Genomic DNA, 27,710 nt, shown 5'->3' with positions numbered 1-27,710 from the left:
AAAGTACCATATCCCCCTTAACCACCTCACCACTGCCTGTCAAGGTATAACACCCCATATAACGCCAATAACAATGCAAGTAATATATACAAGGAATAGGGATCTCCAAAACGACCTGTCGAGCTTCGCCGGATAATGGTGGCCGACCCACTATCAGTATCGTCACGACGGATGATTATGCTTCTTCTTCTTATATCCCTCGTCCTTTTGCATTTTCCCTTCCCCACCCTTCGCCTCCTCTTCCTCTTCCTCCGTCATCTTCACTAGATCTGCTCCCTTTAGCGTAAACCCCTGGCCCTTCACATCCATGATATTCTCCTTTGCGCCTTGATGGAAGAATTGGTGCAGCCGCGGCACAAAATATTGCATGACATTATCCGCGAGGCCCTTCGCCAGCAACCCCTTATCGACCCAAAAATGGCGCACAAAGATGCCTCTACAGCCCCCTCGGTTGATGGCCTCGGGTGCGCCGTTCGCTTCCACACAAGGTAACACCTTGATGTCGTTTGGGCGATCAAAGTCGTACCGGAGGTAATTGCCAAAAGCAGACTGCTCATGCGCCCAGTCCAGCTTCCACCGTGCGCAGCCCGGGTAATCTTTCTCCGAGGGACATTCTGCCCATTTCTTGAACATCTCCTGCGTGCGTTGGCTCTGCTGTGCGATGACGAAGCCCGTGTTGAGGTAGCGGTTTCCCTTGGAGTCGTAGTTCTGCGGTTCGTCGGGGTCGATGGACATCATGGCGAGCGTGTCCGGGGTCATGTCCCAGTAATTCAGGAGCCACTCGAGCGGGAGATGCGGGTAGTGGAACATGACGTCCGAGTCCATGAAGACTATATAGTCGTGTGTCTTGAGAGCCTCCTTCATCAATGGCACTTTGACCCAGGTGCCCCAGCGGTCGGCATAATCAGGAGCACGGATGAATTTATAGTCGTAGCCGTGTATCATAGCTGTCCAGTATAAGCATGACATCGATAATTTGACCACACTTGTACCATACCATACATATAATGGCTCAGCATGCCACCGGACAGCGTGCGCATGCCTTTCCAGCTGAGCTTCTTGTTCATGAGCTGTCCTTCTCCGTCCAGCGGTCGGCTGTCAATATCCAGTATCAGTATTTTCTTTCCAAGCTTCTTCTTGAAACGAGGCTCGCCGGCCAAGCGATGTATCTCGCCATCCTCGTCTGTAAAGTTGACCGCGTCGACCGGGTGCAGTATGGGTCGGTACAGCGCCTTAATGACGGTTGCCATGGAAAGATCCTCCTCGTCTTCCTTGTATTCTTTATTCGTGGCTAACGATGTGGCTGCGCCGGGCGCGGATGTTAGGGTAGGGTGCAATGTTAGGGTAGGGTGCAATGTTAGGGTAGAGTGCGAGGTATTCCGTGGTATTGCGGTCGAAGCTATCGAAGGTGATTCGGATGCTGAATGTGTTTCTGATTGCCAATGCGGTGATTGCGATTGGGGTTTCTTTGCGGTCTCATGCGCCTTGGCCGGTAAAGGCAAATTGAGATTGTGCACGTAATATAGGAGGACGAGCGCCATGGGCAACATGGCCATCAGCAGTACACGCCGCCATCGCGCTTGGGGACTCATTGCGCCAACTGGCATGTAGCCATGGGTGGAGGCCATGGCGCTGGAGTGGGCCAACGAGCGATGGGAGGATGAATTGAGGGAGCGGCGCGAGAATGGGAGGAGGGGTCTAATATAGAGCGAAGGTGACGAGGGCGAGGAAGGTACGTAGGACGAGTGGGGAGGTGGAGAAGGCGGGAAAGACCATGGAGGAGACGGAGGGTGGCGGAACTCAGGAGGGGCTCACGGATGTGCCATGTAGGGAGCGTGAGTGGTATCGGTGCACATGAGGCTCAGTTGGGCCTTCAAAGTGCGACAATCGCGCTGGCCAGGCGAAGAAATGGAGTTTATAAAGGAGAGCAATGTTGGACGGGCACTGTGGTATTCTGGGTGTTCATCTGTGCAACCCCTGCGGCCGGAGGCGTCGGATCAAGCTCAAGGCTAGCCTGCAAAGGGAATAGCACGGGAGATCGATCCACACCCTGCACTGATTCACTCCACTCTGTTCGGATCTGGGCACACCTCCAGACGTCACTCTTCCGGAAACATCAACTGGAGACAAAAAGTCTTGGACGGCCTAGAATCGATAGGTAGAGTCGATTCATATCTACGTAACCTTGTACTTGAATTTGAACTCAAATTCCCATTCTATCCACAAGCTGGTTTCGTGCCCACTACTGGTACTACAAGGTTAATCTGAATGGCGCTACAGGATGTAACAAAGCGGACGTACCACCCGTTTAGGACAGGCAAAAGCAAGGGCCAGTCGAAGTTGTACAGACCCGTTTAGCCATAAACTATCTCAAATCCAGCCTCCCTGCTCCTTCAATGACGCGGCTGTACCGTCAGAAGTAGGATGAAGCAATCATCAGAGCTCGACCACCCCACCGTCCGCGATATCAAACCCACCCCAATCACCCTCCCTCCCTTCCCACCGATCCATCAGAACTTCCACCACCCATGCCATATGTACTCCAAGCCGTCTTTCCTTCTCTCCCATCCCTATGACATCAACTTCGCCTATGGCAGCTAGTTTTCTCGCATCCACTTTGCGTTTCGGCATTCTCGACACCAGGAGATGCATATCCAGGCACGGCGAAAGGATGTTTGCGAGAGCAGGGATGGCGATGTTGGAGGAGAAGATGGACGCTGGGGGAGGGGGAGGTTGGCGAGGGCGCTGGTGTTGGGGTTGGTTTGGTTCCGGAGTGGTAGCTTCGAGGCGCGGTTTGGGAGAGTAAGGGACAGATGTCGGGTTTAGGAGGAGGGTGTGCAACGAGTGGGTTTTGGTGAGGGTAGAGAGGGAGCGGAGGATGGCGTGGGAGAGGATGTGCGCTTAGATTGAGTCAGCAATTGCAAGGTGTATATTGCGTAAGTTCAGGCATACCTTGGGTATAGTCCTTTCGTAGAAGAGGGGCAATGACGTGGGCGAGGTTATCGACCAGGATGAAGGAAGCCCTTGGCACAGGAGGCGGGCTTGTCTCCGTGTCGTTTGACCTTTCGAGTTTTGATGGAGGGAGCGGTGCTAGAGTGTCCGGTACGTATTTCGCCTGCGTTTCGTTCTCAACAACGGAGATATGCGGATCAACGTCGTCCGTTTCTTCAGCATCAAACAGCATCTCCTCGTCCTCATCTTCACTGTCCGCCACCATAGTCCTTCGCTCGCCAAAGCGCTTGGACATCTCTTGTCGGCCCGGAACCACTTCTTCGAATACTGTTCCTTCTTTTTTGACAACAGCCTCCCTCTGGTCTTCTCCGCCACTGTTTTTAACACCCTCTAACCCATCCCCAATCTCGGTAATCGCCTCCATCACCCCAGTCAAATCAAAAACTCGCATAATCTTCACCTTGTCCAGCACCCTCGCCGCCAAATCTTCAAGACTAAGCGTCTTCGCGCCGGGAATAGAATCTTGGCATACCTGACGCACATCTGGCTGATTTCGAAGACGGTGGAGGATGAGGCTGTAGATGCGCAGGACGTCGACATTGCCTGTGGTGTCGATGATTGCTGCTGCAGGTACTGTTGATGGAGGAGTGGTGATGCTGGCTGCTGTAGGGTATGATGGTGGGGATGGTGGGGATGGTGGAGATAGGAGGGAGGATACTAGGAGTGCGAGGCAGAGCTGTACATGGGTTAATGATATCCTGCAGAAACTGCATGACGTACTCGTGCCCCAAACTCAAAATAACTCTTCCGGTAAGTATATAGGACGCAATGTCATTGGAATCCCATCCAGATTTGCGGATGGCAATAATTGCAATGATCTCAACTTGTTCAGACACACAATCGAACCTGCATGCATTCCCTATCGCATCCAACAACAAGCAGGCGAGAGGAGAGAAGTCAGAACCACCTACCTCACTTTCCCCGCCCCTTCCTAGACCCCCAGAAACCCCAAGTACACATCCACTTTCCACCCCGCCACCGAGCACATCATCCACACTCTTCACACCAGTAGTAATTCTTCCGCAGCTTGCATTTGCGGGCGATCTACCAAATCCATGCCCCAGCAGCGCTCTATCAAGGACATGGTCAAGAAGCTCTTCGTCAATGAGTGAAGAAGCTAGGATCGGCTCCGCGGGGTGAGGCCGCACTTGAGGTGGGGGAGGCATGGCATGGTTGATGATAGGAAATGGTGTGGAAATTGGTGGGAGAGATGGGTTGGTAGAGGGCAATACTAAGGAAGATCGCGGAGAGGCGAGGGTGAAGATGAAAGTGAGTATGGTGAGGATTGATGAAGTTGAGATGAAGACCGTATCGGGACTAGCTGAGATTGGGGTGGCTGAGTGGCGGTGCAAGCTTGTCCGCTTCAGGAAGCAAGTCGAAGCTAGCAGTGTATTTAGCTGCCAGGAGTACCTAGGTGACCACACAGGAATAGCCTACTTCATGTACTTTCGTCGCTAAGAGCCTCTTTTTATATTTCCAAACTCTTGCCGATTGACCGTTTCACGCCTACTGTATACTGTATGCTTCCCTGAACCGTCAAAAGATTTCGGTGCCGATCCTTCCTAACTATGATGAGATGGAATGTTTCGTAGCACACAGTACACAGTAGACAGTACTGTGTGGAATTGCGTACTCATGCTGACCTCATACTATGGTGTGTATGAAACAACGGTCGGCCTGAGTTTCCTGCGTACGCCCTACCTCTGACGCTGGGTCGAAGACGGGCCTGAAGACAGACAGAGCTAGCACGGTGCTCACTCTGCCCTTGGGGGAATGGCATTCTCCAGCCATTGTATGGTCATGAAGTTGAGCACATTGAGATCTGCAATGTCCTTGCGGAATCGCTCCTGCTGCAGCAGCTCGAGGGCTCTGAGCGTCGGGCCAGGATGTCTGCGAGGCGCGACCATGTCAATGTCATGCTTTCGTCCTTCTCGGACGACGACAACAGGGAACAAAACTGCAGTGGTGCTTACTGGAGATGCTTGATGTATTGTGGTTCTTTGAAGTATTGCAGGTAGGCGAGATAGGCGACAAACTCTGGCTTCTCGAGCAGCTTCTGGCGGGCCAGGTAATGAAGATAGGCGGGATTCGCAAGGCACTGCACAAACTGAGAACGGAGGGATGGATGTGAGTAAGCATGATAAATAGAGGGGGATCACGATCCTACCTCGAGTTCCAGCTCGAAGCGAGAGTAGCCTCCGTACTGGGGCTCGGGAGCAGCAGCCATGACGGTGCGCCGGCTTGAAGCTTGAAGCTTCGAGACTGTTACTGTATAGGAACAGTGTAGGGTGGAATTGGAGGAGGTGCTATGTCGCTGCCGAGGTTGGGCGGTGAGGGATTCAGCGAGATCCACACTTGCATCCACTGGGATAGTTTTCAGGGTTCAGCTTGGCATGCTCTTGCGGGGAACAGCGCGCTAGGCCCGAAGCGGCCGAGGGAAACGAGTGAGGGAGTGCGCAGACGCTGCCTCAAGGTTCATGAGAATCTTTTGAGGTCCTGCGATGGCGGCGGGCTGGAGCTGGAGATGGGCTTGGGATGGCGCTGTGGAGGGAAGCGTAGGCGAATGAACGACGAACAAGGAAATTGAGAGAGCCTCGACCTGTCACGAGGCTGGCTTCTAGGGGACTCTAGCCCGGGGAGGGCAATACGGAGTTCTAAAGAGTACAGTATTTTAGCATCAGGGGAGCTTCCGTTTACGCTGGCAATTTCCTCCCCCTTCCCCCATTCTCTCCTTTTCTCTCCTCCTCCTTCTCCTCCCCTCCTTCGTCACCACCGCCATCACCACGCACGCACGCTCGCTCATTCTGCCTCGCTCGTCGCTGCCCATCTGCACACACGCCGTCCGAAGCCGTGCGACCTCGCAACTTCAGACAGTGGTTTTGGCATTCCCTACTAGCCTCCTCGCCCAACCCCCGCCGCATCTGTCTTTCTCGGCAGTCAACCCAACCACTCCCAATTCCCACCACCAACAAACCACATCATATTCGCCAGTCTTATCTGCGCCCCTTTTTTCCCAATCCTCCACAATCCGGTTTTTGGGTCGCCGAGTAACCAGTCACCCGCAAACACCGCTTGTGCATCATTCCGCGCGCCTGCTTCTGAACGCGACCAAGTCGCCTGTCCTTGATTGGATCCAATCTGCGGGATTGCGACCGGCACCACCATCATGTTTGCGGAGCCGTCTGTGCCAGGTATGCCTTTCCCTCCCCCTTCCCCTGCGTTTCACATCCACCGATGCTCGGTGACGAAATCGATCCCGTCGCTGACCGCCTCCCCTTTATCTGCAGACCGGCGCCCGTCGCCCGGCCTTACCCTCAACCTCCCCTCCAACAACCCCTTTCGCAACCGCGCAAGCTCGCCCGCTGCCTCGCCCGCCCTCGACACTCCTCGCAGCACTGCCAGCAGGCCAATGTCGCGCAATCCGTTCCTGTCCACCTTCGAAGCCGAGTTCAACAAGGAGGCTGCCAATGCTGCACAGCTCATTGACATGTCGGCCAACATGAAGGAGTCGCCCAAGAAACCCACCTTCGGTAGCACCGCCGAAGAACTCTTTGTACGTTGTGTCTCCTCTCCCTGAGTCTGCTACGTCAGCGCTCCCTATCTCGTGTCGCACAAGGCACGACTCCCCCCTCGCAACTTCCCCGAAGCATGTTTTATTGACCATCCAACCATCTCCAATGAGAGCGGCCATGGAGCGTCTCAAGCACTTTGCAAGCGTAGTCACTGACCCTCGTTCCCTCAAACAGAAGAATCTTACTCTCGACGAGAACAGCGGCAACCATAAGCCAGCTCCATCGAACGGCGAGCAGAGGAGTGGTGCGCCGCCACCCAGGAACCATCGCCCCTCACGTTCTCAGGAGGACGAAGAACGACGCCTGCGAGGCGCACCTAGAGGGCCTCCCCGACCGAGGGGTCCGCCAGGCGAGCGTCCTCCGAATCGACACAGCCCTGACCGACGCGAGCACCGCCGGCCTCGCCGTAACTCCGAATCCTCCATGATTGACAAGGGCTCCCTAGATCCTGAGGAGGAGAGGCGGAGGAGGGAGCGACGCAGGTTGCGTGATGAGCGGTCAAAGGATCCCAAATCTCGCTCTTCGCGGGTCAGGAGGCCTCAAGGTTTGGACATCATTGACAAGTTGGATGTGACGGGCATCTACGGACCGAGCATGATACACCACGACGGCCCATACGATGCCGTCCAGCCGCACCGAAACCGCAAGAAGGACCATCGAGCTCCTATGCAGGCTTTCCCAGCCAATTCTGCCAACAATGTACTGGGCGGCTCAGGTCCGATTAACAAGACCATTGACCTGGATACCTTCCACGGGAGAGGGGCAGAGGGTTTTACCGATTTCGGCGCATCCGGTTCCGATTACAAGCGATCCGAACAGGACCGAGCCATTTCCTTTAATCCAAAGGACAGAGTCGACATCGTGCATGGCGAGGAGACGGTCGGGCTGGGAACATCCACCTTCTTGGAAGGGACACCAGCCTCGCGTACTGCAATCCAAAGACGCGAATCCGAAACACACAATGCCATGGCAGATGGTGGTCTCGGACGGAAGAAGTCTATCGCCCAGCGCATTCGCGGTATCTCTCAGCCTCGACGTCAATTCAGTGATGCAGGTCGCATCACATCCCCGGAGGCCCGCTATGGCAGAGGCGCTCGGAGCCCGGCCAGTCCACAGGCACAGAGTGCGGGAGGTTATTCCAAGGCGAACGAGCAGAACCCGTTCTTCGATGATTACGATAAAGCATACGACAACAAAAGTGCAGCAATCAAGGTGGCCGAATCCGAAAATAAGGATAATGCTGTGAAGAGCCCTGGGCCCGCTTCCCCCGGAGCCGCAAGCCGCAATCCTCTCACAAGGGCGGTCACAGCCGATAACCTCGAAGGGGGAGCGCCGAGCGAGCCAAAACCGCAGTCGGGTTTTCTCAGCCGAGTAAAGAGTCTGAAGGGGGGCAGGAAGCCGCGTGCAGAACGCCCGGCGGCGTAAACCAGCAGCATTTTCCGAGATACCGATTACTAGACGGTGGCACAATCACCGACTTATCCATTCCACAGCACAGCGAGCCGTGTTGTACAGGAGCACGCAGGACGCATTTCTTCCTTTTTGTCGCCGCCATCTGAGTCTGTACTAGTCAGCGCTGCAAGCGTAGCATTGATGCATTGGAAGTTTCTCGGTGTACCACAGGCGCTTCGGGTGGGCATTTTTAAGGGCATTTCTCGAACACACAGACTTTGTAATTGGTGGAGGGTCTGGGGGTGTGGACCCTGGGGGATTTTCAAATTTCACAGGAGAGGGGGCAAGTAGCTTGGAGATTCAGGATGTACCAATAAGAGAACCTCTGACCAGTTTGATCTTTACTCTGTGACTTTACCTCTGCATCTAACCCCCAGCTAGGGTGTCGAGTATATTTTCTAAGTGTACGGAGTGTGTCCTGGCTTGGTTGGACCTTCAAAGGAAGAAACACAGAATATTAGCATAAAGTTCGATTGCCACATTATAATAAATGACAGATGCATGCCTTATTACACTATAGGTAACTTGGATATCGACCATCTGCTAGTGCCGCTCAGATCCAGCCCAACCCGAGGACTGATGCAATGATGCTATCTCCACGTGATTCACAGATAAGCGCCGCCCGCACGGCCACACCCGACCGCACACAGGTACCCCACATCAACAAGCTAGCTACACAATGGAACACGCCATCAAGGTGCTCCACCACGATTTCCTCTTCCTCTTCCGCCTTTCATTCCCCTCACCATGAGGTCCATAGCAGAGGCCGAGTAAGTCGTCGCCAATCCTTTAGATGCACCCTCGCTCCCTCACCCCACAGCGCACTGACACTTCTCAGGAAGTACTGGCACCGCCTCTCGCAGTACCACTCGCTCACCGACCTCAAAATCTCCGTCTCCTCGCACAAGGAACCCCAAATCACCGCGGGTCTACGCTCCGTATGCTGGAAGGTATCCAACGACCCATCCATAATCCCTTACCTGTTCCACAGTCCAATTGACACACACGCCAGATCTTCCTCCTCTTCCAAAGCCTCGACCGCTCCACATGGACGGCCAAACTGCTCGAAGCCCGCTCGACATATAGCTCGCTCCGGTCGCGCTACCTCCGCGCCATCGAGCACCCGGACGAATTCGACGTCTCGTCCGTGGATCCGCTGAGCGAACATGAAGAGGTATGTCGCTTGAGGCTGTCCACCATCACCCTGATCAGTTCCCGGCAAGAAGTCAAAGACCACACAATTCACATCAAAGATATTGACAAGAGCCTATACTAAGACAAAAGCTTGAGCAACAAATAGTCCCCCTGGAACGCCCTCCGAGCCGACGAAGGCCTCCGTGCCGAAATCTTCCAGGACATCGAGCGGTGCATGCCCGACAATGTGTATTTCCGGCAACCGGCGACGCAGCGCATGATGCTTGACGTGCTGTTTGTGTGGTGCAAGATGCACCCCGAGATTGGCTATCGGCAGGGCATGCACGAGATTCTGGCGCCGCTGCTGTGGGTTGTCGAGAGGGATGCTGTTGCCGATGTTGACGATGTGGTGGGAGAGGACAGCACGCTGCTGGCGACGTTGCTGGACGCGAGGTGCATTGAGCAGGACTCGTACACGTTGTTTGCACTCATCATGAAGACTGCGAAGAGCTTCTATGCACCTGCGCCGGCGCCTGCGGAGACGGGAGCGACATCATCGAAAGATACGCCCATGTTGACACGCAGTGCACGCATCTTCGATTCCTATCTCCCCAAAGTGGACCCCGCATTATCAGCCCATCTGATCAGACTAGAGATTGTGCCGCAAATCTTCCTATTGTAAGACATGTCCCAAACATCTCCTACTAGCTCGACTCGACATAAAGTACATGCTTACCATTCCAGACGATGGATCCGCCTCCTCTTCGGCCGCGAATTCCCCCTCGACTCGGTCCTCGACATGTGGGACGCCCTCTTCGCCATCGACCCCACGCTCGAACTCGTCGACCTCATCTCCGTCGCCATGCTCCTCCGCATCCGCTGGCGGCTCGTCGCGGCCGATACCAACGAAGCCTTCTCGCTCCTGCTGCGGTATCCCCCGCCCGACGCCGCGCCGGCCTACACGTTCATCAAGGATGCGCTGTATCTACGGGATAATCTCTCTCCGGAGGGTGGTGTCGAGATAATCACGCGGTATGGCGAGCGCGCACCGCTTCTTATTCCACCTAGGACACCCGACATCCGATCGCCATCTCCGGCGCTGGCTTTTGTGTCGAGCCGCACGCGACATACGCTGGCTTCACCTCGAGGGTTTCCAACGGGTCAGCAAGGCGGAGGAGGAGGAGGAGGGTTAGAATCCCTGCTTCAGAATGCAGCGAGGGGGGTCATAGATCGGGGCTCGCAGTGGGCTGTCGGCAAAGCGATCCGCGATGCGGTGGGCGATGTCAAGAGGAACATGGAAGCGTATCAAGCAAGTGGTAATAGTAATATGTCGGGACGCAGCACACCGGCGGCTAGATCGGGGGGTGGGCGGGAATTCAGGAAACCTGCACGCGGCGGCGTTGTTGCCTCGGCAGCGGCGGGGGTGATGAACGGGGGAGTGGGACATGATGCGTTGATGATGACGATGGTGAGGAAGGTGGAGGCGCTGGAGGAGCGGAATAAGAGTCTGGCGAAGATGCTCGAGGGGGCAGTGGCGGAGATGTGGGACTATCATAAGGGGCGGACGGACGGTGTAGGCAAGAGGAATGAGAAGAAGGATGATGAGGAGGAGGAGCATGAGAGAAAAGAGATAGAAAAGCTGAGCCTCGCCATTGCCAAGGTGCAGTTTGTGCAGGTGTATCTGGAGGATGCGACCATTCCGCTGCCGGGGGAGGAGGAAATACCAAACAACGAGGCGAAGACTACACCGGCCATCGACACGCGGCCTGCGTTGTCGGAGAAGCGAACGGCGAGTGCGCCGCCAGCGCCGGTGCAGAGTCCGGGTATCGATAGGAAGTCGGGCCCGAATATGAATACCAATACCAGGGCAGCAACCCGGCCATCGCAGACACCTGGCTCCATCGAAACTTCACAGCAAGACAACGCTCGACTCTCCCCACCAGCAGCACCATGGACTTCAAACTCCCAACCCGCACCTCCATCCCTCCCCACCCGCGCCCCCCTCGCCTCGTCCTCCTTCTCCTGGATGCTCGGCCAGGCAGGAGACGACAAGGAAACGGACACGGACAGGAACTCGCCCGCCGTCGTCGTCGACGCCGTCGGACCGAGATCAGCATTTGCGAAAGCGTCGGCGCATTCGGCGTTGGCGGCGGACGAGAAGAGGAGGAGGATGCGGAAAAGTAAAGGGTTCTTGTTTGGGGAGGAGGGGGAGGGTGATGAGGATGGGGAAGCGGAAGGGGATGGGAAGGGAGGAGGAGGAGGAGGAGGAGGAGGAGGGATTGGGATTGGGAAAGGGGTGAGGGTGCGAACAAGGGCTAAGAGGGGGAGTGTAAGTGCGATGCATATTGGAGGGCTTGGCGGGACCGACGAGGGGACCGTCGAGGAGGAGGTGATTGATTTGGATGACGTGGGTGGGTCGAGGGGTGTCATCTTATTGTGAAAAGAAGGAGGGGAGAGAGTTGAAAGGAAGGAGTGTTGGGCGATGGTGTTAAGATACCCAGTTATGCAGGGAGTTTGTTTTGGTTGGCAGCAATGTGAGTTTCAATCTTCTACCCTTCCTCTTCTTCTCCATCATGGCAGCAGCAGTGTCACGTCAAATAATCGAAGCATGTGCGAGAGAGACAAGAGGGCTACTTGATAAGACAGGCCCAGAAGTCACGGAATCACATCATTGCAGAGTTGCGCATCTCTCTCTCTCTCTCCGAATACTGTTTGATTTTCTGGGTATTTGTGCTTATAGACTTGCATCCATCCTCCGCATTGCTTGCTACTACATCAAAAGAGTGTCGTAAGAAAGAGACGGGAAAAGGGGGTCAGGCGCGTCCATATCATCTTGTCCCGTGTTGTCGTCGAGCGTGGAATCGTTTTGTTGTCAAGCCGTCGGGAGTACGCTGCCAGGAACCGTTTGTCGTCATCCTTCGAAAAGCAGAAGAAGAGAAGAGAAGATCAGTGTGCTTCCTCAAGGAGATGAGTTTGGTTCTGAGGGGCCAGTTGAGTCAGCAACTGAGTGTAGGAAGAAGAGGGCGAGGAAGCTGGGAACGTACGTGGACGACCGTTGGGTCTATCTATTTGCCGCAGTTGCAGGCTCCCTGGGCGCAGCCGCAGTCGGCGCAGGTGCAGCCATCAGTTCCGCAGCCGGGCATATTTGCAGATGTATTGATTTGGGTTTGTTTGGGGTGGTGAAGTCGGTTGGTGATTGCAGTGGGATTGCTGTGGTCGTGGTGAGGAAGAAGAAGAGGAGGAGGAGGAGGGGTAGCGAGGCGGGGTCTTATATCTATCTATCGAGGGGTCCACTCGAGGCTAGAGCAACCGGACCACGCGCCAGGAGGGAAAGACACGGGAAGCAGGGAAGGTCAGGGTCAGGGTCAGGGTCAGGCTACCCAAGGAGGGAAGGAACGAGTGGAGTGGAGTGGAGAAGGAGCGGATCTGGCCGCAGGTTAGTGCAATGAACTCCCCGGTCGCGTGGAGAAGGAGCGACGGCTACGAATGACACTGCAGCAGAGTAGTGAGAAAGGCGAGAGATGAGCAAGGCTACGTAAGGACTTTGTCAAGGAAAAAGGGTGGACGCCCGCTTATTACTGCCGCATATGCTCTCTCTCGCTTCTCCAACTCTCTCCGCCTTCCTCCCCCTCTATCCAGCGAGTTTCGACTGGCTGGTTGGAAGCTGGGTTCGCCGTTTCCCCGCGGCCTGGAGAGAGCAAAAGAAACGCAGGTATCATGTGGTGTCGTAACAAGTCCCACGCAACTTGCTCAGAAGGGTGCTGGGCTGAGGTAAGTGCAGCTCTTCCTCGTGCGACTTGGCGACCACTTCATTCCATGGATGATGGTTGAGTGCATTGTGCGGATTGAGCGGATTGAGCGGATTACCGCAATGGGTAGGCTCGGGATTGGCAAGGTGCAGGTGCGTGCATTGTGCGGAGTAAGGCGACCGCCTCGCAAATACATATGGAAAATGGGATGGATATATGGAGAAGTTCACTCCACTGAGGGGGCGAGTCCTGGCTGGACTGGCGAGCAGCGTGTGTCAGAATGCGGGATGTGGAGAAACAAAAGGAAAGCAGAGGAGAGAAGGAAACAGGACAAGGGAAGAAAGATAGACTGAAGTGGTACATCCTTCAACAGGCCCCGGGGGCCGAAGGTGATGTAATGACTGATGACTAACCTCAATGGGAAGCTATTTATCTGGAAGGAAGGAACGACGTCTTCAGGGTGGCCTGACGAGCAACCTTGGAAGCACATACTCATACACTACTACTTGGGTCAGATATCTATATCCTGCTGTGCGAACAGGATAGCCTCACGCAGTCTCATTGCACTCTTCTTCCACTCAAAACTGCAGAATCGCAAGGATGCTCCCGCAGCTCCCGCCGCAAGCATGCCATCTGTATTCAACATTACTACTTCGTGCTAGAAGACACTTCCGGGTCTGTTGAATATCCAGGGTGTCCAATATCCTCCACTCGCTTCCTGCTATTTGCTACTGCCATTGCTATGGCCATTGGGATTGCCGCCCTGCAGCTCCTCTTCTCTGCTCTGCACCAAATCTCCCATAAGATATGTCGAAAAGGTAGAAAACGTATATACAAAAAGGTAACCAAGAAAGGGATCACCGTTGTGACTCCGGAGGGGCCGTCTCGGCCAGGTCAAGCAGGCAACAGCCGTGCGAAAAACAGCAGCCGGAGATGCGGCAGGAAGAGCAGACCACTCGGGGCATTCCAGCTCACCAAGTCATCATCGCGTCGTCCTGTTCATAAGCCCACCCAGCTGCTGCCTGCCTTGTCCTGGTCCCAGGGTTCTCATCCCTCCCCAGCCCCCAAAAATGTTGAAGTCCAAGAACAGAAACCAAAGGGGTTACTAAAAGGGGTCCTAGTATAATAAAGAAGTGCTTGAAACCAACAAGCAAGAGAAGAGCAAAAGCCAAAAGGACCTCATCAATCGTCCATCCCAAACGATTGGATCGCGTCAGCGCTTGACGGATCTTTCCAAAGCCATAAGGTCCACGGTTGGCCATGGTATGTTATGATATGTTGTGTGAGAGCTGAGATATGCAGCGCGGCCCAAACCAAAATACCTATCCAGAAAAAGAACCCTAAGAGAATCAATGTCGTGTCATCGTCGTGGGCACCATGAGTATAGCCAACGCCCAGTCCAAAAGTACGTGTAATGCTCTACATGGAGCCCATGGCAATCAAAGCCTCGACGGCCTCGAGCTCCGACCGATTTTCCAAAACGCCGAGTGGAGATGCAGTACCATTATTATGAACAAAGCCCGAGTTGATGCGGGATGCAGAAGAAGTGTTGTTATTGTTGTGGTGGTTGTTGCTGTTGTTGAAAGCGGGAGTCGTCTTGTGCCCAGGACGAGAGTGGGGCACCGACTGTGCCTGTACCTGTGCCGAGGCCGAGCGGTATCGCGCACCCGATGTGCGCGAAAGGTAATTGTAGTCGCGGTACTCTGTGCTAGGACCGCGGTAGCTGTTGCGGAGGAGCTCCGGCCCCAGTGCGCTCCAGTCCTCCTCGTCGGTTTGGTCGTCTATGTCATCCAGATCCATGTCATCCGCGTCGGAATCGGAATCGTCGGAACCGTCGAGCGACATGTTGTCCGCCATCTCCTCGTGTCGTGAGAAGGCCATGGATCCTGCTGCCCAACTTCCACAGTATTCGTCGCGATCGAAGCGTGACCGAGGAATCACAAGCCGTCCTGCACTATCCACGCTGGCAGGCGGAGTTGGTCCCGATGGCGACGCGCTGTGCGCAATGGGGACCCCCTGACCGTTCTCCCCCTTGACATGCCATCGGCCCCATCCCACCTTCTCGAATACCACCTCCCCGTGCAGACCGCCACCGGCGCGATGTTCCAGCGCAGCCACTACCAGCCTGCGCGCCTTCGCTGGAGGAATGCTGGAATATCCCGGAACTGTCTGGGCTAGATGCGCCATGATGTCGCGCACAGGCAGAGAGCCATGTCCGGAGAAGATCTTGGGAAGGTGGTGTTTGGCCAGCATGGCAGGTGTGATCTGGCCTGCAGCCTCGAGGCCGGCCAGGGCCTCCTTGGACAAAGCTGCGGGGTGCAGGTGCTGCGAGGCGGCATGCTCAACAGCGTCCTGGAGGTCCACGTCCGAGTCCGGGTGCAGAGGCATATAAGGCACGTCACCGCCGCGCATGCCAGGCTTATGTTTCTGAGCGGGTAGGGTCGGGGAGATGGAGTTGGGAGGGGTGAGTAGCATGCGGCGATGGTCGGAGGTGTTCGGGTCGACGCCATCACGGGGGATGGGGATATTGTTCGAGGCCGACTGGGCAGCGAAGGCAACGGCGATGTTAGAGACTGGGCGGTTGGCAGCGACGGTAGCCATGTTGGGTGGGCGGGTTCCTGTGGTTGTTCCGAAGACAGGGAGGAGCTGACGGAATGAGTCAAGGAGGCGCGGTCTGACTGAGGAGCAGCAACGCGCGATGTGTAGTAATGCAAAACGCAGCGGTCGCTGTTTTGCAAGGTAGGAGAGGGCAAACGCGTGCAACGGACGTGTGTGAGGGAGAAGGCAAGCTGCAGCGAGCTTGTCGTCGTTGATGTTGGTGTCGGAAACGGAACTGGGGAATCGGCTAACGGGATCAACGACTAGTCGAGGGGGACGACGGGACGGAACGCGATTTGCGGAGGAGCGAAAGGGGTGTGAAACTGGCGGCAGTCGAAGCAATCTGGGTGCTGTGGTTTCTTCCGAGCAAAGAAATCGGTGGTTGTATTTGTGGTTGCGTGGTTGTGAGTCGTGTTGGGGGAAAGGCGACCACGATGACGGGCGGCGTAGGCAAGATAAGGGCAGCAACTCTATTCGGGGCGTTTCCAACCAAAGGCGCACTCAAGGCAGCGCATCAGCGCATGCCCCCCCGCTGATTGGGCAGGCGCGCACCACGGGCGTGTGGGCGTGATCCCTGGCCGGATCGCGGCTTCCAAGCGTGGAACTTGGGGCGTGGGTTGGGAAGGAGCACGCGCACCCACGGGAGAAGAGTCTGGCAAAGCTGACACACACCAGTCGCGGCAAACGCAGAGTCGCAGTGTCGCAATCGGCGACTTGGCCGACTCAGCGTCCGTTGCGTTGCAATCACTGTGTACGGAGTACATAGTACTGCGCTGTATGTGTCTCGTCCTCTGCCACGCTTCTTTGTTCTGCCACGCCGCCGACGCCCGCTCTGGCCTGTTCTATCCACCGCTTTGTAGCGGTATAAACGCACGCCCAAGGCCGCCGTCTCATCTCATCATCATTATGGAGTACGGATACAGTCATCGTCGTCGTCAATTCCTCGGCGCCAGGGGCGTGGCAGTGGCAGCGTCATCGAGGCCTCTTGCGGGAACGCCCGTGGAATGTCCGCTGAAAGTAACATTCCGTTCCCAGCCGACCACTGCCATCGCCTGCTCCAACCACTGCGCCCACTCCCCTCGATCGGGCCTTGCCAGTGGCGCGTCTTGAGAAAGGTCTCCGACGTCGCTCCGGAAGCAATACAGTGATGCGCATGTCAACAGTCAGCCGCAGGTGCGTGGGTATTCGTGTGTACCGTCTACTGCGTAGATAGGGAAAATGCCTCGCAGGCCAGTAGTCGATCGATACACTTCCGACCCCTCACCCCACGTGCTGAGCACACTGCTTCCCGACGTCGTCTGCGGAACATCGAAATCCCACATGTACCATACTATGGTACATCGTACACGCATGGCTAGTGGGGAACAGTTGTGAGCATCGGAGAACTCCAGCCAGCTCCAGCGCACCGCGTGTACTGCGCCTCAGCTTTGATTCGCTCCCGGAATGTACTTCCTGATGGCCTATATTCGGACATGTTAGAGTACCGCTGAGCGATCGACAACCACGATGCGATGAGGGCTGCCCCGCAGTGTGGGAATCACAGTACTCACTGCTTTGAGCACATTGATTTGCTGCGTCGTGCGCACAAACACGGCTCTGTATTGCTCCAGATTCTGCTGCACCACGTCGTTGCGTGTGCTACGCCCCTCGCAGATTGCCTTCATCTGAACCTCCATCTGCCGATCGTTAACTGTCTGCCACCTTCATCAACCTATACTACCCGCCTTACCTCTTTGCGTAGGAACGGCTTGCTGAGGCTCGTCTCGATCCCCACGTTGTCATATCCCTCAATCAACGCAACACCAAGCGTCGTCGGGATGAACTCTTGCACCCCGCCCGTGCCTCCCCCTCTTCCTCCTCCATCGTTACCCGTTGCTGCACCACCTCGCCCTCCACGCCCTCCTCTTGCCCCTCCTCGTCCTTGCCCTCCTCCCCCTCTGCCACCTCCGTCGCCTGCAGCACCTCCTCCTTTGGGCCTGGCTACCACGTACTCGCGCTCCTTGATCTTTGCAATGTGCTCCGCCATGGTTGCGTCCGTCCCGATCCCGTTGGCGTCCATGAGTCCAATGAGCTCCGGTTCCGTGAGGTAGCCCGGTGCCGTCGTTTTCCCATCGTGCATCATAGCCTCGGTAGGCTCAAATGTCTCACCCACTGTATACACGGGTAGGTTCTGGCTGCTCTCCCACTTGTCATAGGGATAGACATCAAGGTAGTTGCGTGCAATCACCGTCAGCCCATGCGCAGAGAAGACTTCGCCTCCATAGTCAATCTCCACGTCGGTCGCCTCTCCAACAGCGTCCTCGGAACAGCATGCCAGGAAGCGCCGCACGACGAACTCGTACACTTTGCGTTGGCGATTGTCGTCAAGTGCATGCGGAGCAACATAGTTGACGGGGTGGATGGGCGGATGCGCCTTGTCGTTGTTCCTGCCATCACGCGGTTGGCTGAAGCCTCCATTCACGAGGTTCTGTGCGAATGGCCCCCAACGGCTGTCTTGCTGCTGCTTCTCCACCAGCTTCTTCAGGTCCATGCCCTTGTCGAACTGGTCGGTTTCGGTACGAGGGTAGCTTATCCAACCCTTCTGATACAGCAGCTCTGCTGTTGTCATGACCTCCTGACTGGTCATTCTGAGGAACCTGCTGCCCATCTTCTGGAGCTCCACTGTCGTCAGGGGAAGAGGTTTCCACTTCTTCGTTGGCTTCTTTAGCATCTTAGTGACCTTGGCCGTTTTGGCGATGAGGCACTTCTCGAAGATGATGACAACTGCCAGCCTGTCGAACAGGTGCCCTCGTTTCCACGTAAATCGGACAGTGATGTCATCTTTCTCGTGCGCCACCTTGATGTACCAAAACGGCTCAGGGACGAAGTTTCGTACACGCAGATATCGATCAACGACGAAGCCCAAAGTAGGAAACTGGCACGACCCGTAACTAATGACCTTGTTCGGCTCACCTTGGTGAGGTAGCAGGGACTGGAGAGCCAAGGTCTGCATGCGAGTGAAGGCTGCCCCCAGACGAAGGTCGAGCTCGATACGGGCTGCGACTGCCTGTGCTTGCCTGTCGTCTAGGGGAACCGGACTGCTGGCAGCTTGTATAATGTGGCTGGAGGTGTTAGCTTATGCATTACCGGGCGTTGCACGGCACTTACGCTCTCTCGATGTTACTGAATCGCGCTCTGCACACCTCGAGCCGTGGGTTGACCTTGAGGGCAATGTCTCGAACCTCGGTACCGATATGCTCACCTTCTCGATCACAATCGGTCCAGATGAAGAGGACATTCGCATATCTTGCCTGAGCCTCGATGTTGGCGGCAACCGGCTTCTTATCCTATGCAATGTCAGCTTCTTGTCAAAGCCAGGTCAGACGAAAGGTAGCTCAACAGGTGCAACGTAGATCTCGATAGGAGCTTCAAACAGCTCCTGCGGCTGACAGGACTTCCATGCGCGGTACCTCTCGCCAAAATCCTGCTGCAATATATGGCCCGCAACACAAGTAAACGTCACGGATGATCGTCCCCACCGTGGGAAATCATAGTCAAATTTGTAGTTCTTGACCCACTGGATTCCTCGCACGTCTTCCTGCACCATTGGTTAATCTCTGTCATTCTTCCTCGATTTAGGAAGGTCACGTACAGCTCGAGCTCGTCCGGCCAGATGATTTGCAACGGCTTTTGCTATCGAGGGTTTCTCTGCGACGCAAAGAATCCGGGCCATCGAGATTTCTTCCAGCGCATGCCCAGCGAGTGTCGTGTCATGTGAAGACGCGCACGGTCACGGTTCAAGACTGAAGCTATGGTGGTGAGCGCCAGGCGCGTCGGCACAGTTCCTGGTTTAGTTTGTAAGTGTGCACGGGCCGCTCCGCTAAAAGGGTATTCCCGTCCCAATCTTCCCCGCTAGTTAATGACCTCATCATCAACCACTACTCCACCAACTCCACCTTGCGAGGGCATCCTCATAGCGGCTTCTGTACGTTACTGAGGGACCCTTCGTCCTCACTTTTGTCTAACCTTCAGTGCCTTCTCATTCATCAGAGCATGCCGGCCCAAATGCTCATTCCCACCCTCTCCACGACCCTCCCCGTCGTCAAATCCCTCCCCGAATGCGCCTCCTTCAGCCAAACCGTGTCCCCCTACATCCCACAACTCTACAATCTCCCCCACCAACTCCTTGCCCATTACAACGATGTTCCGGCGCTCAAACACCTCTATCTAACCACCAACCCGCTCATCACGGCCTTTGCCTTTGCCAATTTCATCCTCGCTCCCACCGCCCTCATAGCCGGAGAAGTCAATAACAATTACTCGCAAGTCGACCGCGTGTGGAGCATCATTCCCGTGCTATTCAACTGCCACTATGCACTCTGGGCGCATTTGAACGGCCTGCCTACCACGAGGCTGGATCATGTCATGGCGCTGACCATTCTATGGGGAGCGCGATTGACGTTTAATTACTGGCGCAAAGGGGGATATCAAATCGGGTCCGAGGATTACCGATGGGTGGTGGTGAGAAAGTACGCAGGAAGGTGGATGTTCCTATTTAATGTAATCTTCATATCGTTCGCGCAGAGTGTAAGTCTCCCTCCTACTCTCCGCAATCGATGCTAACACATCCACACAGCTCCTCCTCTTCCTCATCACCACCCCAACCTACATCCTCCTCCTCACCTCCCTCGTCCCCTCGTCCCCGCAAACCTCCAACCTCGACACTTACGACTCCATCTTCTCCAAACTCATCTTTTCCCTCATCATCCTCGAAACCCTCGCCGACCAATCCCAATGGTCCTTCCATCGCGCCAAATCCCACTACCAGCGCCACGCCCGCGTCGACCCAAAATACAACTACACCCGCGACCAGCTCGACCTCGGCTTCAACACGGCCGGCCTCTTCGCCATCTCCCGCCACCCGAATTTCCTCGCCGAACAGGCCATCTGGGTCTCGCTGTACCAGTGGGCGTGCTGTGCCAGCTACACGTGGGTGAATTGGACGGTTGCGGGTGCGGCTGGATATTTGGCGCTGTTTCAGGGGAGTACGGCCTTCACGGAGATGATCACCAGGGGCAAGTATCCGATGTATGCCGTTTATCAGCGGAGGGTGGGCAAGTTTTTGCCATGGGGGCGGACGAGGGGGATGGGGGAGCCGCTGAACAAGGAGGAGAAGAGGGTGCTCGAGGAGGCGGAGAGGAAGATTGAGGCGCAGCGCCAGAGGGAGAAGGAAAGTGAAGGTGGAAAGGTTGGGAAGGGAAATGGGAAGGAAAGAAGGAAATGATTGGCAAGGTTCCACCCCCGGTTGCATAGGTTGGAAATCGGAAAAGATGGCGCGGTTTGATTTGCATACGTCGGGGATAACACCTAAAGCGTCACTTGGAGTTTGCACAGGGCAAAGCATTTGGCGCATGTTTAGCGTCGCATGGACTCTGTTTCCGACACTGATCTTCCCAACATGCTCAAATGCACCTACATACTCCGACACAACATCTGCTTATCTGGCACCTCCCATCAGGTTAACAGGAGCAGTGGCATATAGCCGCGAGGGAATACAGGTCGAACAGATACCAAACGAATACTTCTCATGACCTCAGATCAATTGGCAAGAGAGCATCAAACGCCCTACCTTTTCGAACCTATCATCTCGGCCCCTCCGCATCCACATCCAACCCAAACTCCTCATCTCCTCGATTTCTCACCCACCCCCTCAACACCCCCCTCACATCCTCCTTCACCTGCCGATGAGCAGCCAGCGCATCCCCCTCCTTCACATCCCCGTACCTCTCCTTCCTCACAGCCTCCAGGAGCAGCGGAACTCCGACAAGCCCCGCAAGCTCAAGTACAGCTTTCCACATCGACCTGCGACTGACCCGACTCGCGCCCCGCGGATCAAGCTGCTTCCTCCCCTGGAGCACGCCGCCGATCAGCGACTCTTGGAAATGAGGCGTCGACAGCGCACTGAGATTGCAGGGGATGGGTTTTTCCGAGGGTGCGACACTCCTGCGTGAGTGCTTGAACTCGCGGCATGTGGCGTGGACGGAGAAGGGGTGGAAGGCGTAGCCGCCAGACCATCTCTTCTCCATATCTGGGGATATACGCGACATTCTGCCTGAGCGACTGAAGGCTCGGATGCATGCGGATTCGACGTACTGGCTTTGGGGAAGGACGAGAGAGGTGAGGTATGCGTTCCTAGGTGACATCAGGAGGGATGTGAGACTGGAGAGCAGCGAGGTACACTGCGTCAGTGCTATTTTATCGGTGCAAGATTTGGATAGCGTCGGTGGAGCATCAGGTCTTGAAGGTTTCAGTCGTACTGCGCCCAGATGACCGAAATGCGAGCGACCTCGAAGGACTGTCACTTCGGCAGAGGATATGGCTTCTAGGTCTGGTAGACCGGGGACGGACTCCGGTGCTGATGTCCACGGTGTAGCATCCTCTTGCGCGTCCATGACGAGTTCCATGCTGGCGTCTCCGCATGGTGCCTCGGAGCAGTACATGTGGATTTGGACATCTTCTCTGATGCTAAACGCCTGGAAGTCTGCTGCTGCTGCTGTCTGGGGATCACGATGGGACAGATAGGGTGAAGGCGTGTGCGGTGGTCTCAGCACAGCTAAACACTCCTCCAGTAGAAAGCGGTTGAAGGCGCGGATGGCGAGCACTTCAGCGTGCCAGTCATGTAGGATGTTGCCGTGGGCGTGGGGAACTTTACTGCTTGGGAGACATTTCATGCCAGTTCTGATAAGCTCAATCAGTCCTGTAGTTTCTCGAACAGGCTCGACTCGGAAAGAGACTGATTGCTCACCCTAGAGATACGCATTCTAGCTTCCCGTCTTTCCTGGCCCATGAGTAAGCCTGATGCAGCACAACCCTGTTTGAGGCCGCGTACCCTTCGCCATCACGATCCCGGCCAGTGGTATCCATTCGCGCGCCCCATTGTGACGGGGTCGTGGTTTGCACTTCGCTGGTAGCTTGTCGAAAGCTTCGAGGACAGCATCGGCGACCGCATCCGGGTTTGAGATCCTCGTCATAATGGCTGGTGAAGGAATGTGGGCATTGTGCTGGTGGTGGAGGGGTGAGGAATGAAAGCGAGGCCCCTCCGTCCGCGGGGGTGAAGTCACCGAACTCCGTTCCTTCCACATTCACCCATCGATACGTGTGCGGAAGTACCACCTACTTATTAGACAGGTTACATATAGGCAAATAAAGAATCCCATTGACCATGCAGGCCTTCGGTGAGACATGTCTCTTCGGCGCTCTGTCGCCTTTGCGGCGCACACGCTCACCACTACGCCAGTCCCCAAGAACCGCCGAGTAAGGAGAGCACCTTTCAATTGCCCTTTTTGTTTGCTAATCGTCCACAGCCCAAATTTGAACTACACCTGAAGGTGAGACTGCTCCAAAGCTTCCACCTGGGCCCATCTGACGGCTTCTCAGATAATTGATCTTGCCAACGTCCCGCTCGTCTCCGGAACCTCGTTCATTAAATGGCACCTACCTCACTCGACCGCTGCGGAACACCGTGGACGCACCGACAAGCGACCCATCAAAGATCATAAAGTCGTATACGATTACCAAACGAAATGCCCCGTTCGCCTCACCGTAGACAAGCATGGCATGCTGCAGGAGAGCTGGATCGACTTCGAGGTGCTACAAGAGTACGCTGGCGGAGGCAGGGAAGAACGCATCGTCCTGGGCAGAGTGAAGCTCAACCTCGCAGAGTATGTCGAGCAGAGCGAGTTCAGCGGTTCTAGCGGAGAGGAGCCGGGCATAACAAGGAGGTACCTGATGCAGGACAGCAAGATCAACAGCACGCTCAAAATCGGCATCTACATGAAGCAAATTGAAGGTGATAAGAATTACATCTGCCCTCCCCTGAGAACGGCACAGGTCTTCAGTGGTATTGCGGGAATCGTCTCGGGCGAACAGGGCGACTCGGAAGAAGCTTTACCGTCGCTGACTACAAGCTCTCGCGAGACTGGAGAGCTTCAGGACATGTACAGGAGAACGCTGGCAGCATACTGGTCCGCGCAGCCGGGGGAGCTCAAGGCAGACGAATGCATAGAAGACATCTTCGCTGGGGGAGACGGCTGGGGTGACCGCGATAAGCCATACAACGACGAATCTCAACGTGGCGTACGATTTCACGCCGGGGAAGGAGCTGGTTCCGCGACTGAAGGGGAGGCACGCTCGAGCATACGTCGCAAGTCGCAGGAGACCCTCAGACCTGAGGATGCACTGCCAAATCCTTCAAGCTCTCCACGTTCGCCTGGGAGAGTACGCGGGAGAGGAAGCTTGGAGCAGCAGGCACACCAGATATCGATGAAGGCGGAGGCGGAGAGGAACCGGCAGCGGCCGCGGCACGAAGTAGATGAGATGGATCTACGGGAGGACTTGCGGAGCTGGCGTCTACCTAGCTGAATGTGGGGATACAAGCACTATTGGTTCTTTTATTCCTTCACTTACTGCGCATCGCAGGGCATGTCTCTGGAGGCGGGCCAGGCACGTGAGTTGGCGTTGGCAGAACTTGGCAGGGCTGAAGGCGGTGAAGAAAGTCGTTGCATCCATACAACATCTATCCATCCCGCAGTCCCAACCTCCGATGGCAACCATAACCAGACGTCGATAATATAATTTTTTTCGCTCTCACTCTGATGATTCCTTCCCGCACCTCTAGCGCCTTCGTATGCCTCCGATGTGAGCTCCAATACGCACGCGGCAGAGTTCCTCGCACGCACGCGCGCCGACTCCCGCACTCGAAGTTTTCAACGTCTACCATCCACCGCGATGCTTTGGATGAACTCGATAAGGCCACCCAGGCCCCCTCCGAGGAAAACCACACCGCTGAATTCTCTGAACACCCGATTATTCGCATAAGAAGGCCCAAAGGACAAGCTGAAGTTCGAGAACGCATTGCGCGGCTCGGCGGGTTGAAGAGGTTGGGTTCGGATGCGGAGATTCTTGTAATCCGCGGACTGGAGCAGGGCTCGCACCGCTCGGAGGCCGCGCCTAAACCCTCGGAGCCAGAAGAGACGCCTTCAGAAACGGATGCACCCAGTATCCTCGCCTCGTTGGCCGCGGAGGGCGCGGTGGGACAAGATGAAGTTAACCAGCAGCTCGATAGTTTGCGACCCAAGTCGCATTGCGCACCGGACGAGCCGAACTACATTTCTGAAGCCGAGTTCAGGAAGCTGACAAAGGTGCTTGGGGAAGGCTTCACTGTCAAGCAATTGGAGCGATACCTTAAAGCTCGAAAAAGAATGGCCTCTGAAGAGAAACAGGGCGCACAAGAGCTGAACGAGAATCCAGAGGCAGGGCTTCTGAGCGACCATCACTGCACCAAGCCCCTCCCGAGAGATGTCCAGGGGCGGTCTCTCTGGACTCCCGGTACCTCTCCACTAAGTGAACGTCTTCCGATACACGCCGGGAAACGCAAAAACATGAATCACCATACGAAGAAGCGGCTGCTGGTGGACCGGATTCTACGCAGCCTGTGGCGAACCGCGCCACTCGAGGAGGTTGAATCTCCCGGTGAGATCGAGCTGACGCTGAAACCGTGGCAGATCCAGCTGTTGAACTTGTCGACTACGGCCGGAGGGAGTGAGTCGGGGAGTGAGTTGTGCCCACTTTTCATCGCCAATGGCCGCGTGCTGACGCATCACCAGCAACATCCACAGCTCTAGATCGTATCGCCAATCTACGTAAAGCCAGGATTGAGATCCCGAAGTCCTTCTCCGGAATCCGCATAACAGCGCCCAAAAGTAACGCAGAATACGCCGCCGACGACATAGCGGGTCTGTTGAAGAATTCGGCAAAGGGGTCTTTCAGTCTCAGGGATTGGTTGACGGGAAAGTTTCTCTCCTCCCGGGATGGCCTGACGGAAGTAAGGACCATGTTCCCCAAGGGCAGCTTAGAAACAATAGAGAGGTTGAGCGGTGTGACTATCGAGCGACCGATAAACTCGACTTTGAATGTAAGGCCGTCCTAAGGAATTCTCGCACCGTTGGCTGACCACCCTAGTTGAATATTCGCGGCCTAGACAAGAACGCTGTGGAAGAAGCAAAGCGTAGCATCATCAGATTGCTACCCTTGAGGGACTCTCGTACGTGGCACCTGGAGGCAGATTTAAGAGAAGACGGTACCTTCCTTGCTCCAGTCGCCTTCAGGAACCACCTAGAATATCAGCACAGAGAAGTAGACCTTGGCCGTTGGACCGCCCGAATCAATAGGCAGGAGAAAGATGGGAAGCACGATATTCAGAAAGCATCAACATCAGATGCCGACATTCAAGTTCTCCAGAAGAAAGTCTTGGAAGCGATTGGACGCAATTTTGAACCACCGCCACTCTTTCATAGACCGCCCGGCCCGCAATGGGAACGCTATCCAACAAATTCCTTGTCTGCCTCGTTCGGTCACATCCTCTTTCCCATCGGCGACACGTTACCCAATCCCAGGTACTCCGCTCCCGTCTTCTCCTCCTCCATCCCTGGCACCTCCAAATTCCTCGCTTCAATCGAAAACCCTCACTACACCGACAACCTCGAATACAACTTTGTTCCGTCCCCACATTCCCGCGACAACAAGCCCCAACGGCCCTTGCTTCGCTATCCCACCCTCAGTCTCAAGATCCGCGCCCAACCCGTACCATCTCTCCGCGGCGTGACGCTATCATTCAGAAGACATGACTACGACATCCTCCTTCCCGGCCATGCGACGGACCTGCGCCTCAGTGTCCGTCGAGACATAAGGCTCCTGTTGCCCTTCGAGGATCAGAACATCAGAGCCTTTTATGACGCCGTGTCCGAGAATATCCAGAGCAAAGGCAAATTGACTGCCCCGGCTACCTTGAGACTCGGCATCCCTACGTGGACCCTGGGCGCTACCTGGCTGGAGGGCGAAGAGCGGGACGAGGTGGAGGAGGTCACGTATCTCTTCACGGGTATCTCCCACCGCCAACATCTCAACGGTCTCTGGGACGGCTACCGCGTAGCCTACCATACCTCGCAAGAAGGGACACTGGGGCTGAATAGCGGGCGATTGAGTCTCTACTGGGATCACGAGGCGAGCAGGAGGTCCGGAGGTGACGGCTTGATGGGTTTTGTCGAGAAGGCGTTTAAGATGGCGGATGTGCTGACAGGGTTGGCGGGGGATACCATGCCGTTGAGGCAGTCTGTACCGGCTAGGCCGCGGATGCAGAAGGAGAATAAGGTGGGCGTGCAAGAGGGGTTGCAGGAGGCGAAGGAGACGGCCCAGAAGGGGTCAGATAAGCGGGAATTGGGCGGGAATGACCTGGCTGATTCTGCCGATTCTGCCGCTGAGCTACCTCCCAGTGTTGAGGACGCGATTCCGGCAGAGGGCGTCGAAGACCCTGTCGGCACGGTTGAGGGACTGGACACTGGACCCCATGTCACTGCCGAGGACGTCGTGGAAGATTTGCCCGAGGAAGGCTCTCAGACTGGCAAAGCGGATTCTGACGAGAGTACTAGCGACAAGTCGGCCTCTGTTCAGTCGTCGTCGACCTGATTCCGTCTCGACAATGCTTGCATTCCCGTGGCGCTGGAGCATTAGACGTGTGCTCGACTTCTCTCTGTATATTACCAGTCTTTGTATATTATGTCGGCAAAGATGTACGATAGTGTAGGAAGAGTTTTGATTCGGCTTTTGGACGCATTTGCTCGGTAGACTCGGTGGTTCCGCCTTGGAAGAAGGTATGTATTATAGAGTCGAGAGGATTGACATCGTTAGACAGTTGAGAACAAAATCTGTACAGAGTACTCGCAGGCATCTACAGTATATGTGCCAGCAATATACTCATGTATTTTTTTACTGTTGAAAGGGACTACCTGCGTTCTGTAAAACGAATGTCGTTCACGCACCGTAACACGCATCGAAATCCCTCATATACCCGCCTCTAGGCGTGCCTAGGCCTATAGTTTTCGAAGGAAGCGAAGTTCGCATGCAATGTTGCCGTTGAATTTCATTACACAAAGTAAAATGGATAGCACATGACCATGAATGTGTCACGGCTGTCCTAGTCTTCTGCTCCCATACTACCGCAAGGCTCACATACGTGCCTGAATTGTCCTAACCTCCGTATTACATTTTTACTCTCTACAATACAAGGACTGGAAAACCAACACTCGGTTACGAGTGCTACAGGAGAGTATAACGAGGAGAGAGATGTCTACTCATTTATTAGCCTACGTATAAAGAA

The 27,710-nt window shown here is 55.5% G+C and overlaps 12 protein-coding genes across 12 annotated transcripts; 6 read left to right on the top strand and 6 right to left on the bottom strand.

The window, feature by feature from the left end:
• Positions 1–162: 162 nt before the first annotated feature.
• Positions 163–1,541, bottom strand: EI97DRAFT_379497 (uncharacterized protein; the record flags this gene model as incomplete). Its single annotated transcript, XM_033795717.1, has 2 exons — positions 163–947; positions 998–1,541. The coding sequence occupies 2 exons, from the start codon at positions 1,539–1,541 to the stop codon at positions 163–165; spliced, it is 1,329 nt and encodes a 442-aa protein (XP_033653001.1).
• An 895-nt stretch (positions 1,542–2,436) lies between these two features.
• EI97DRAFT_443311 (uncharacterized protein) lies at positions 2,437–4,178 on the bottom strand (the record flags this gene model as incomplete). Its single annotated transcript, XM_033799809.1, has 3 exons — positions 2,437–2,900; positions 2,953–3,688; positions 3,924–4,178. 3 exons carry the CDS (start codon positions 4,176–4,178, stop codon positions 2,437–2,439), a joined length of 1,455 nt encoding a protein of 484 aa, XP_033653000.1.
• A 176-nt stretch (positions 4,179–4,354) lies between these two features.
• On the bottom strand, positions 4,355–5,271 carry EI97DRAFT_434303 (SOH1-domain-containing protein). Its single transcript, XM_033798602.1, has 3 exons — positions 5,180–5,271; positions 4,986–5,119; positions 4,355–4,902 (listed from the first exon to the last, which is right to left on the bottom strand). Exons 1-3 carry the CDS (start codon positions 5,237–5,239, stop codon positions 4,767–4,769), a joined length of 330 nt encoding a protein of 109 aa, XP_033652999.1. The 5' UTR covers positions 5,240–5,271; the 3' UTR covers positions 4,355–4,766.
• A 907-nt stretch (positions 5,272–6,178) lies between these two features.
• On the top strand, positions 6,179–8,009 carry EI97DRAFT_451020 (Pal1-domain-containing protein; the record flags this gene model as incomplete). Its single annotated transcript, XM_033800319.1, has 3 exons — positions 6,179–6,203; positions 6,300–6,565; positions 6,660–8,009. The coding sequence occupies 3 exons, from the start codon at positions 6,179–6,181 to the stop codon at positions 8,007–8,009; spliced, it is 1,641 nt and encodes a 546-aa protein (XP_033652998.1).
• A 701-nt stretch (positions 8,010–8,710) lies between these two features.
• Positions 8,711–11,610, top strand: EI97DRAFT_420510 (RabGAP/TBC; the record flags this gene model as incomplete). The annotated part of the gene is made up of 5 exons (XM_033797030.1): positions 8,711–8,806; positions 8,875–8,986; positions 9,049–9,210; positions 9,337–9,848; positions 9,915–11,610. The coding sequence occupies exons 1-5, from the start codon at positions 8,784–8,786 to the stop codon at positions 11,608–11,610; spliced, it is 2,505 nt and encodes an 834-aa protein (XP_033652997.1). The 5' UTR covers positions 8,711–8,783.
• On the top strand, positions 11,610–12,149 carry EI97DRAFT_434299 (uncharacterized protein). Its single transcript, XM_033798601.1, has one exon. It carries the CDS (start codon positions 11,744–11,746, stop codon positions 11,960–11,962), a length of 219 nt encoding a protein of 72 aa, XP_033652996.1. The 5' UTR covers positions 11,610–11,743; the 3' UTR covers positions 11,963–12,149.
• A 2,034-nt stretch (positions 12,150–14,183) lies between these two features.
• On the bottom strand, positions 14,184–15,626 carry EI97DRAFT_75784 (uncharacterized protein). The gene has a single exon (XM_033803051.1). It carries the CDS (start codon positions 15,518–15,520, stop codon positions 14,339–14,341), a length of 1,182 nt encoding a protein of 393 aa, XP_033652995.1. The 5' UTR covers positions 15,521–15,626; the 3' UTR covers positions 14,184–14,338.
• A 1,366-nt stretch (positions 15,627–16,992) lies between these two features.
• EI97DRAFT_379504 (DNA topoisomerase III) lies at positions 16,993–19,229 on the bottom strand (the record flags this gene model as incomplete). The annotated part of the gene is made up of 5 exons (XM_033795718.1): positions 16,993–17,193; positions 17,247–18,618; positions 18,665–18,843; positions 18,897–19,094; positions 19,149–19,229. 5 exons carry the CDS (start codon positions 19,227–19,229, stop codon positions 16,993–16,995), a joined length of 2,031 nt encoding a protein of 676 aa, XP_033652994.1.
• A 332-nt stretch (positions 19,230–19,561) lies between these two features.
• On the top strand, positions 19,562–20,780 carry EI97DRAFT_451016 (DUF1295-domain-containing protein; the record flags this gene model as incomplete). The annotated part of the gene is made up of 2 exons (XM_033800318.1): positions 19,562–20,083; positions 20,133–20,780. 2 exons carry the CDS (start codon positions 19,562–19,564, stop codon positions 20,778–20,780), a joined length of 1,170 nt encoding a protein of 389 aa, XP_033652993.1.
• A 29-nt stretch (positions 20,781–20,809) lies between these two features.
• On the bottom strand, positions 20,810–22,597 carry EI97DRAFT_434293 (uncharacterized protein). The gene is made up of 3 exons (XM_033798600.1): positions 22,386–22,597; positions 22,302–22,334; positions 20,810–22,234 (listed from the first exon to the last, which is right to left on the bottom strand). The coding sequence occupies exons 1-3, from the start codon at positions 22,418–22,420 to the stop codon at positions 21,139–21,141; spliced, it is 1,164 nt and encodes a 387-aa protein (XP_033652992.1). The 5' UTR covers positions 22,421–22,597; the 3' UTR covers positions 20,810–21,138.
• Positions 22,598–22,738: 141 nt separating this feature from the next.
• EI97DRAFT_379552 (uncharacterized protein) lies at positions 22,739–23,917 on the top strand (the record flags this gene model as incomplete). The annotated part of the gene is made up of 3 exons (XM_033795720.1): positions 22,739–22,810; positions 22,861–22,884; positions 22,934–23,917. The coding sequence occupies 3 exons, from the start codon at positions 22,739–22,741 to the stop codon at positions 23,915–23,917; spliced, it is 1,080 nt and encodes a 359-aa protein (XP_033652991.1).
• A 172-nt stretch (positions 23,918–24,089) lies between these two features.
• EI97DRAFT_75591 (uncharacterized protein) lies at positions 24,090–27,063 on the top strand. Its single transcript, XM_033803050.1, has 3 exons — positions 24,090–25,108; positions 25,162–25,469; positions 25,517–27,063. Exons 1-3 carry the CDS (start codon positions 24,151–24,153, stop codon positions 27,017–27,019), a joined length of 2,769 nt encoding a protein of 922 aa, XP_033652990.1. The 5' UTR covers positions 24,090–24,150; the 3' UTR covers positions 27,020–27,063.
• The last annotated feature ends 647 nt before the right edge of the window (positions 27,064–27,710 follow it).

The sequence above is a fragment of the Westerdykella ornata genome (genome assembly GCF_010094085.1).
Source record: "Westerdykella ornata strain CBS 379.55 unplaced genomic scaffold EI97scaffold_14, whole genome shotgun sequence".
NCBI classification, from domain to species: domain Eukaryota; kingdom Fungi; phylum Ascomycota; class Dothideomycetes; order Pleosporales; family Sporormiaceae; genus Westerdykella; species Westerdykella ornata.
This window is presented reverse-complemented; position numbering and strand designations above follow the sequence as displayed.

Bases quoted from the DNA above. Each gene is read 5' to 3' on its own strand.
- EI97DRAFT_434303 (XM_033798602.1), bottom strand. From the start codon at position 5,239: ATGGCTGCTGCTCCCGAGCCCCAGTACGGAGGCTACTCTCGCTTCGAG. The intron at 5,120-5,179 runs GTAGGATCGTGA...CTCCGTTCTCAG, and splicing joins GCTTCGAGCTGGAACTCGAG to TTTGTGCAGTGCCTTGCGAA. The intron at 4,903-4,985 runs GTAAGCACCACT...CGCGCCTCGCAG, and splicing joins CAATACATCAAGCATCTCCA to ACATCCTGGCCCGACGCTCA.
- EI97DRAFT_434299 (XM_033798601.1), top strand. From the start codon at position 11,744: ATGGCAGCAGCAGTGTCACGTCAAATAATCGAAGCATGTGCGAGAGAG.
- EI97DRAFT_75784 (XM_033803051.1), bottom strand. From the start codon at position 15,520: ATGGCTACCGTCGCTGCCAACCGCCCAGTCTCTAACATCGCCGTTGCC.
- EI97DRAFT_434293 (XM_033798600.1), bottom strand. From the start codon at position 22,420: ATGGATACCACTGGCCGGGATCGTGATGGCGAAGG. The intron at 22,335-22,385 runs GTACGCGGCCTC...CTCATGGGCCAG, and splicing joins CGGGATCGTGATGGCGAAGG to GAAAGACGGGAAGCTAGAAT. The intron at 22,235-22,301 runs GTGAGCAATCAG...TGAGCTTATCAG, and splicing joins CTAGAATGCGTATCTCTAGG to AACTGGCATGAAATGTCTCC.
- EI97DRAFT_75591 (XM_033803050.1), top strand. From the start codon at position 24,151: ATGATTCCTTCCCGCACCTCTAGCGCCTTCGTATGCCTCCGATGTGAG. The intron at 25,109-25,161 runs GTGAGTTGTGCC...ACGCATCACCAG, and splicing joins CGGAGGGAGTGAGTCGGGGA to CAACATCCACAGCTCTAGAT. The intron at 25,470-25,516 runs GTAAGGCCGTCC...TGACCACCCTAG, and splicing joins CGATAAACTCGACTTTGAAT to TTGAATATTCGCGGCCTAGA.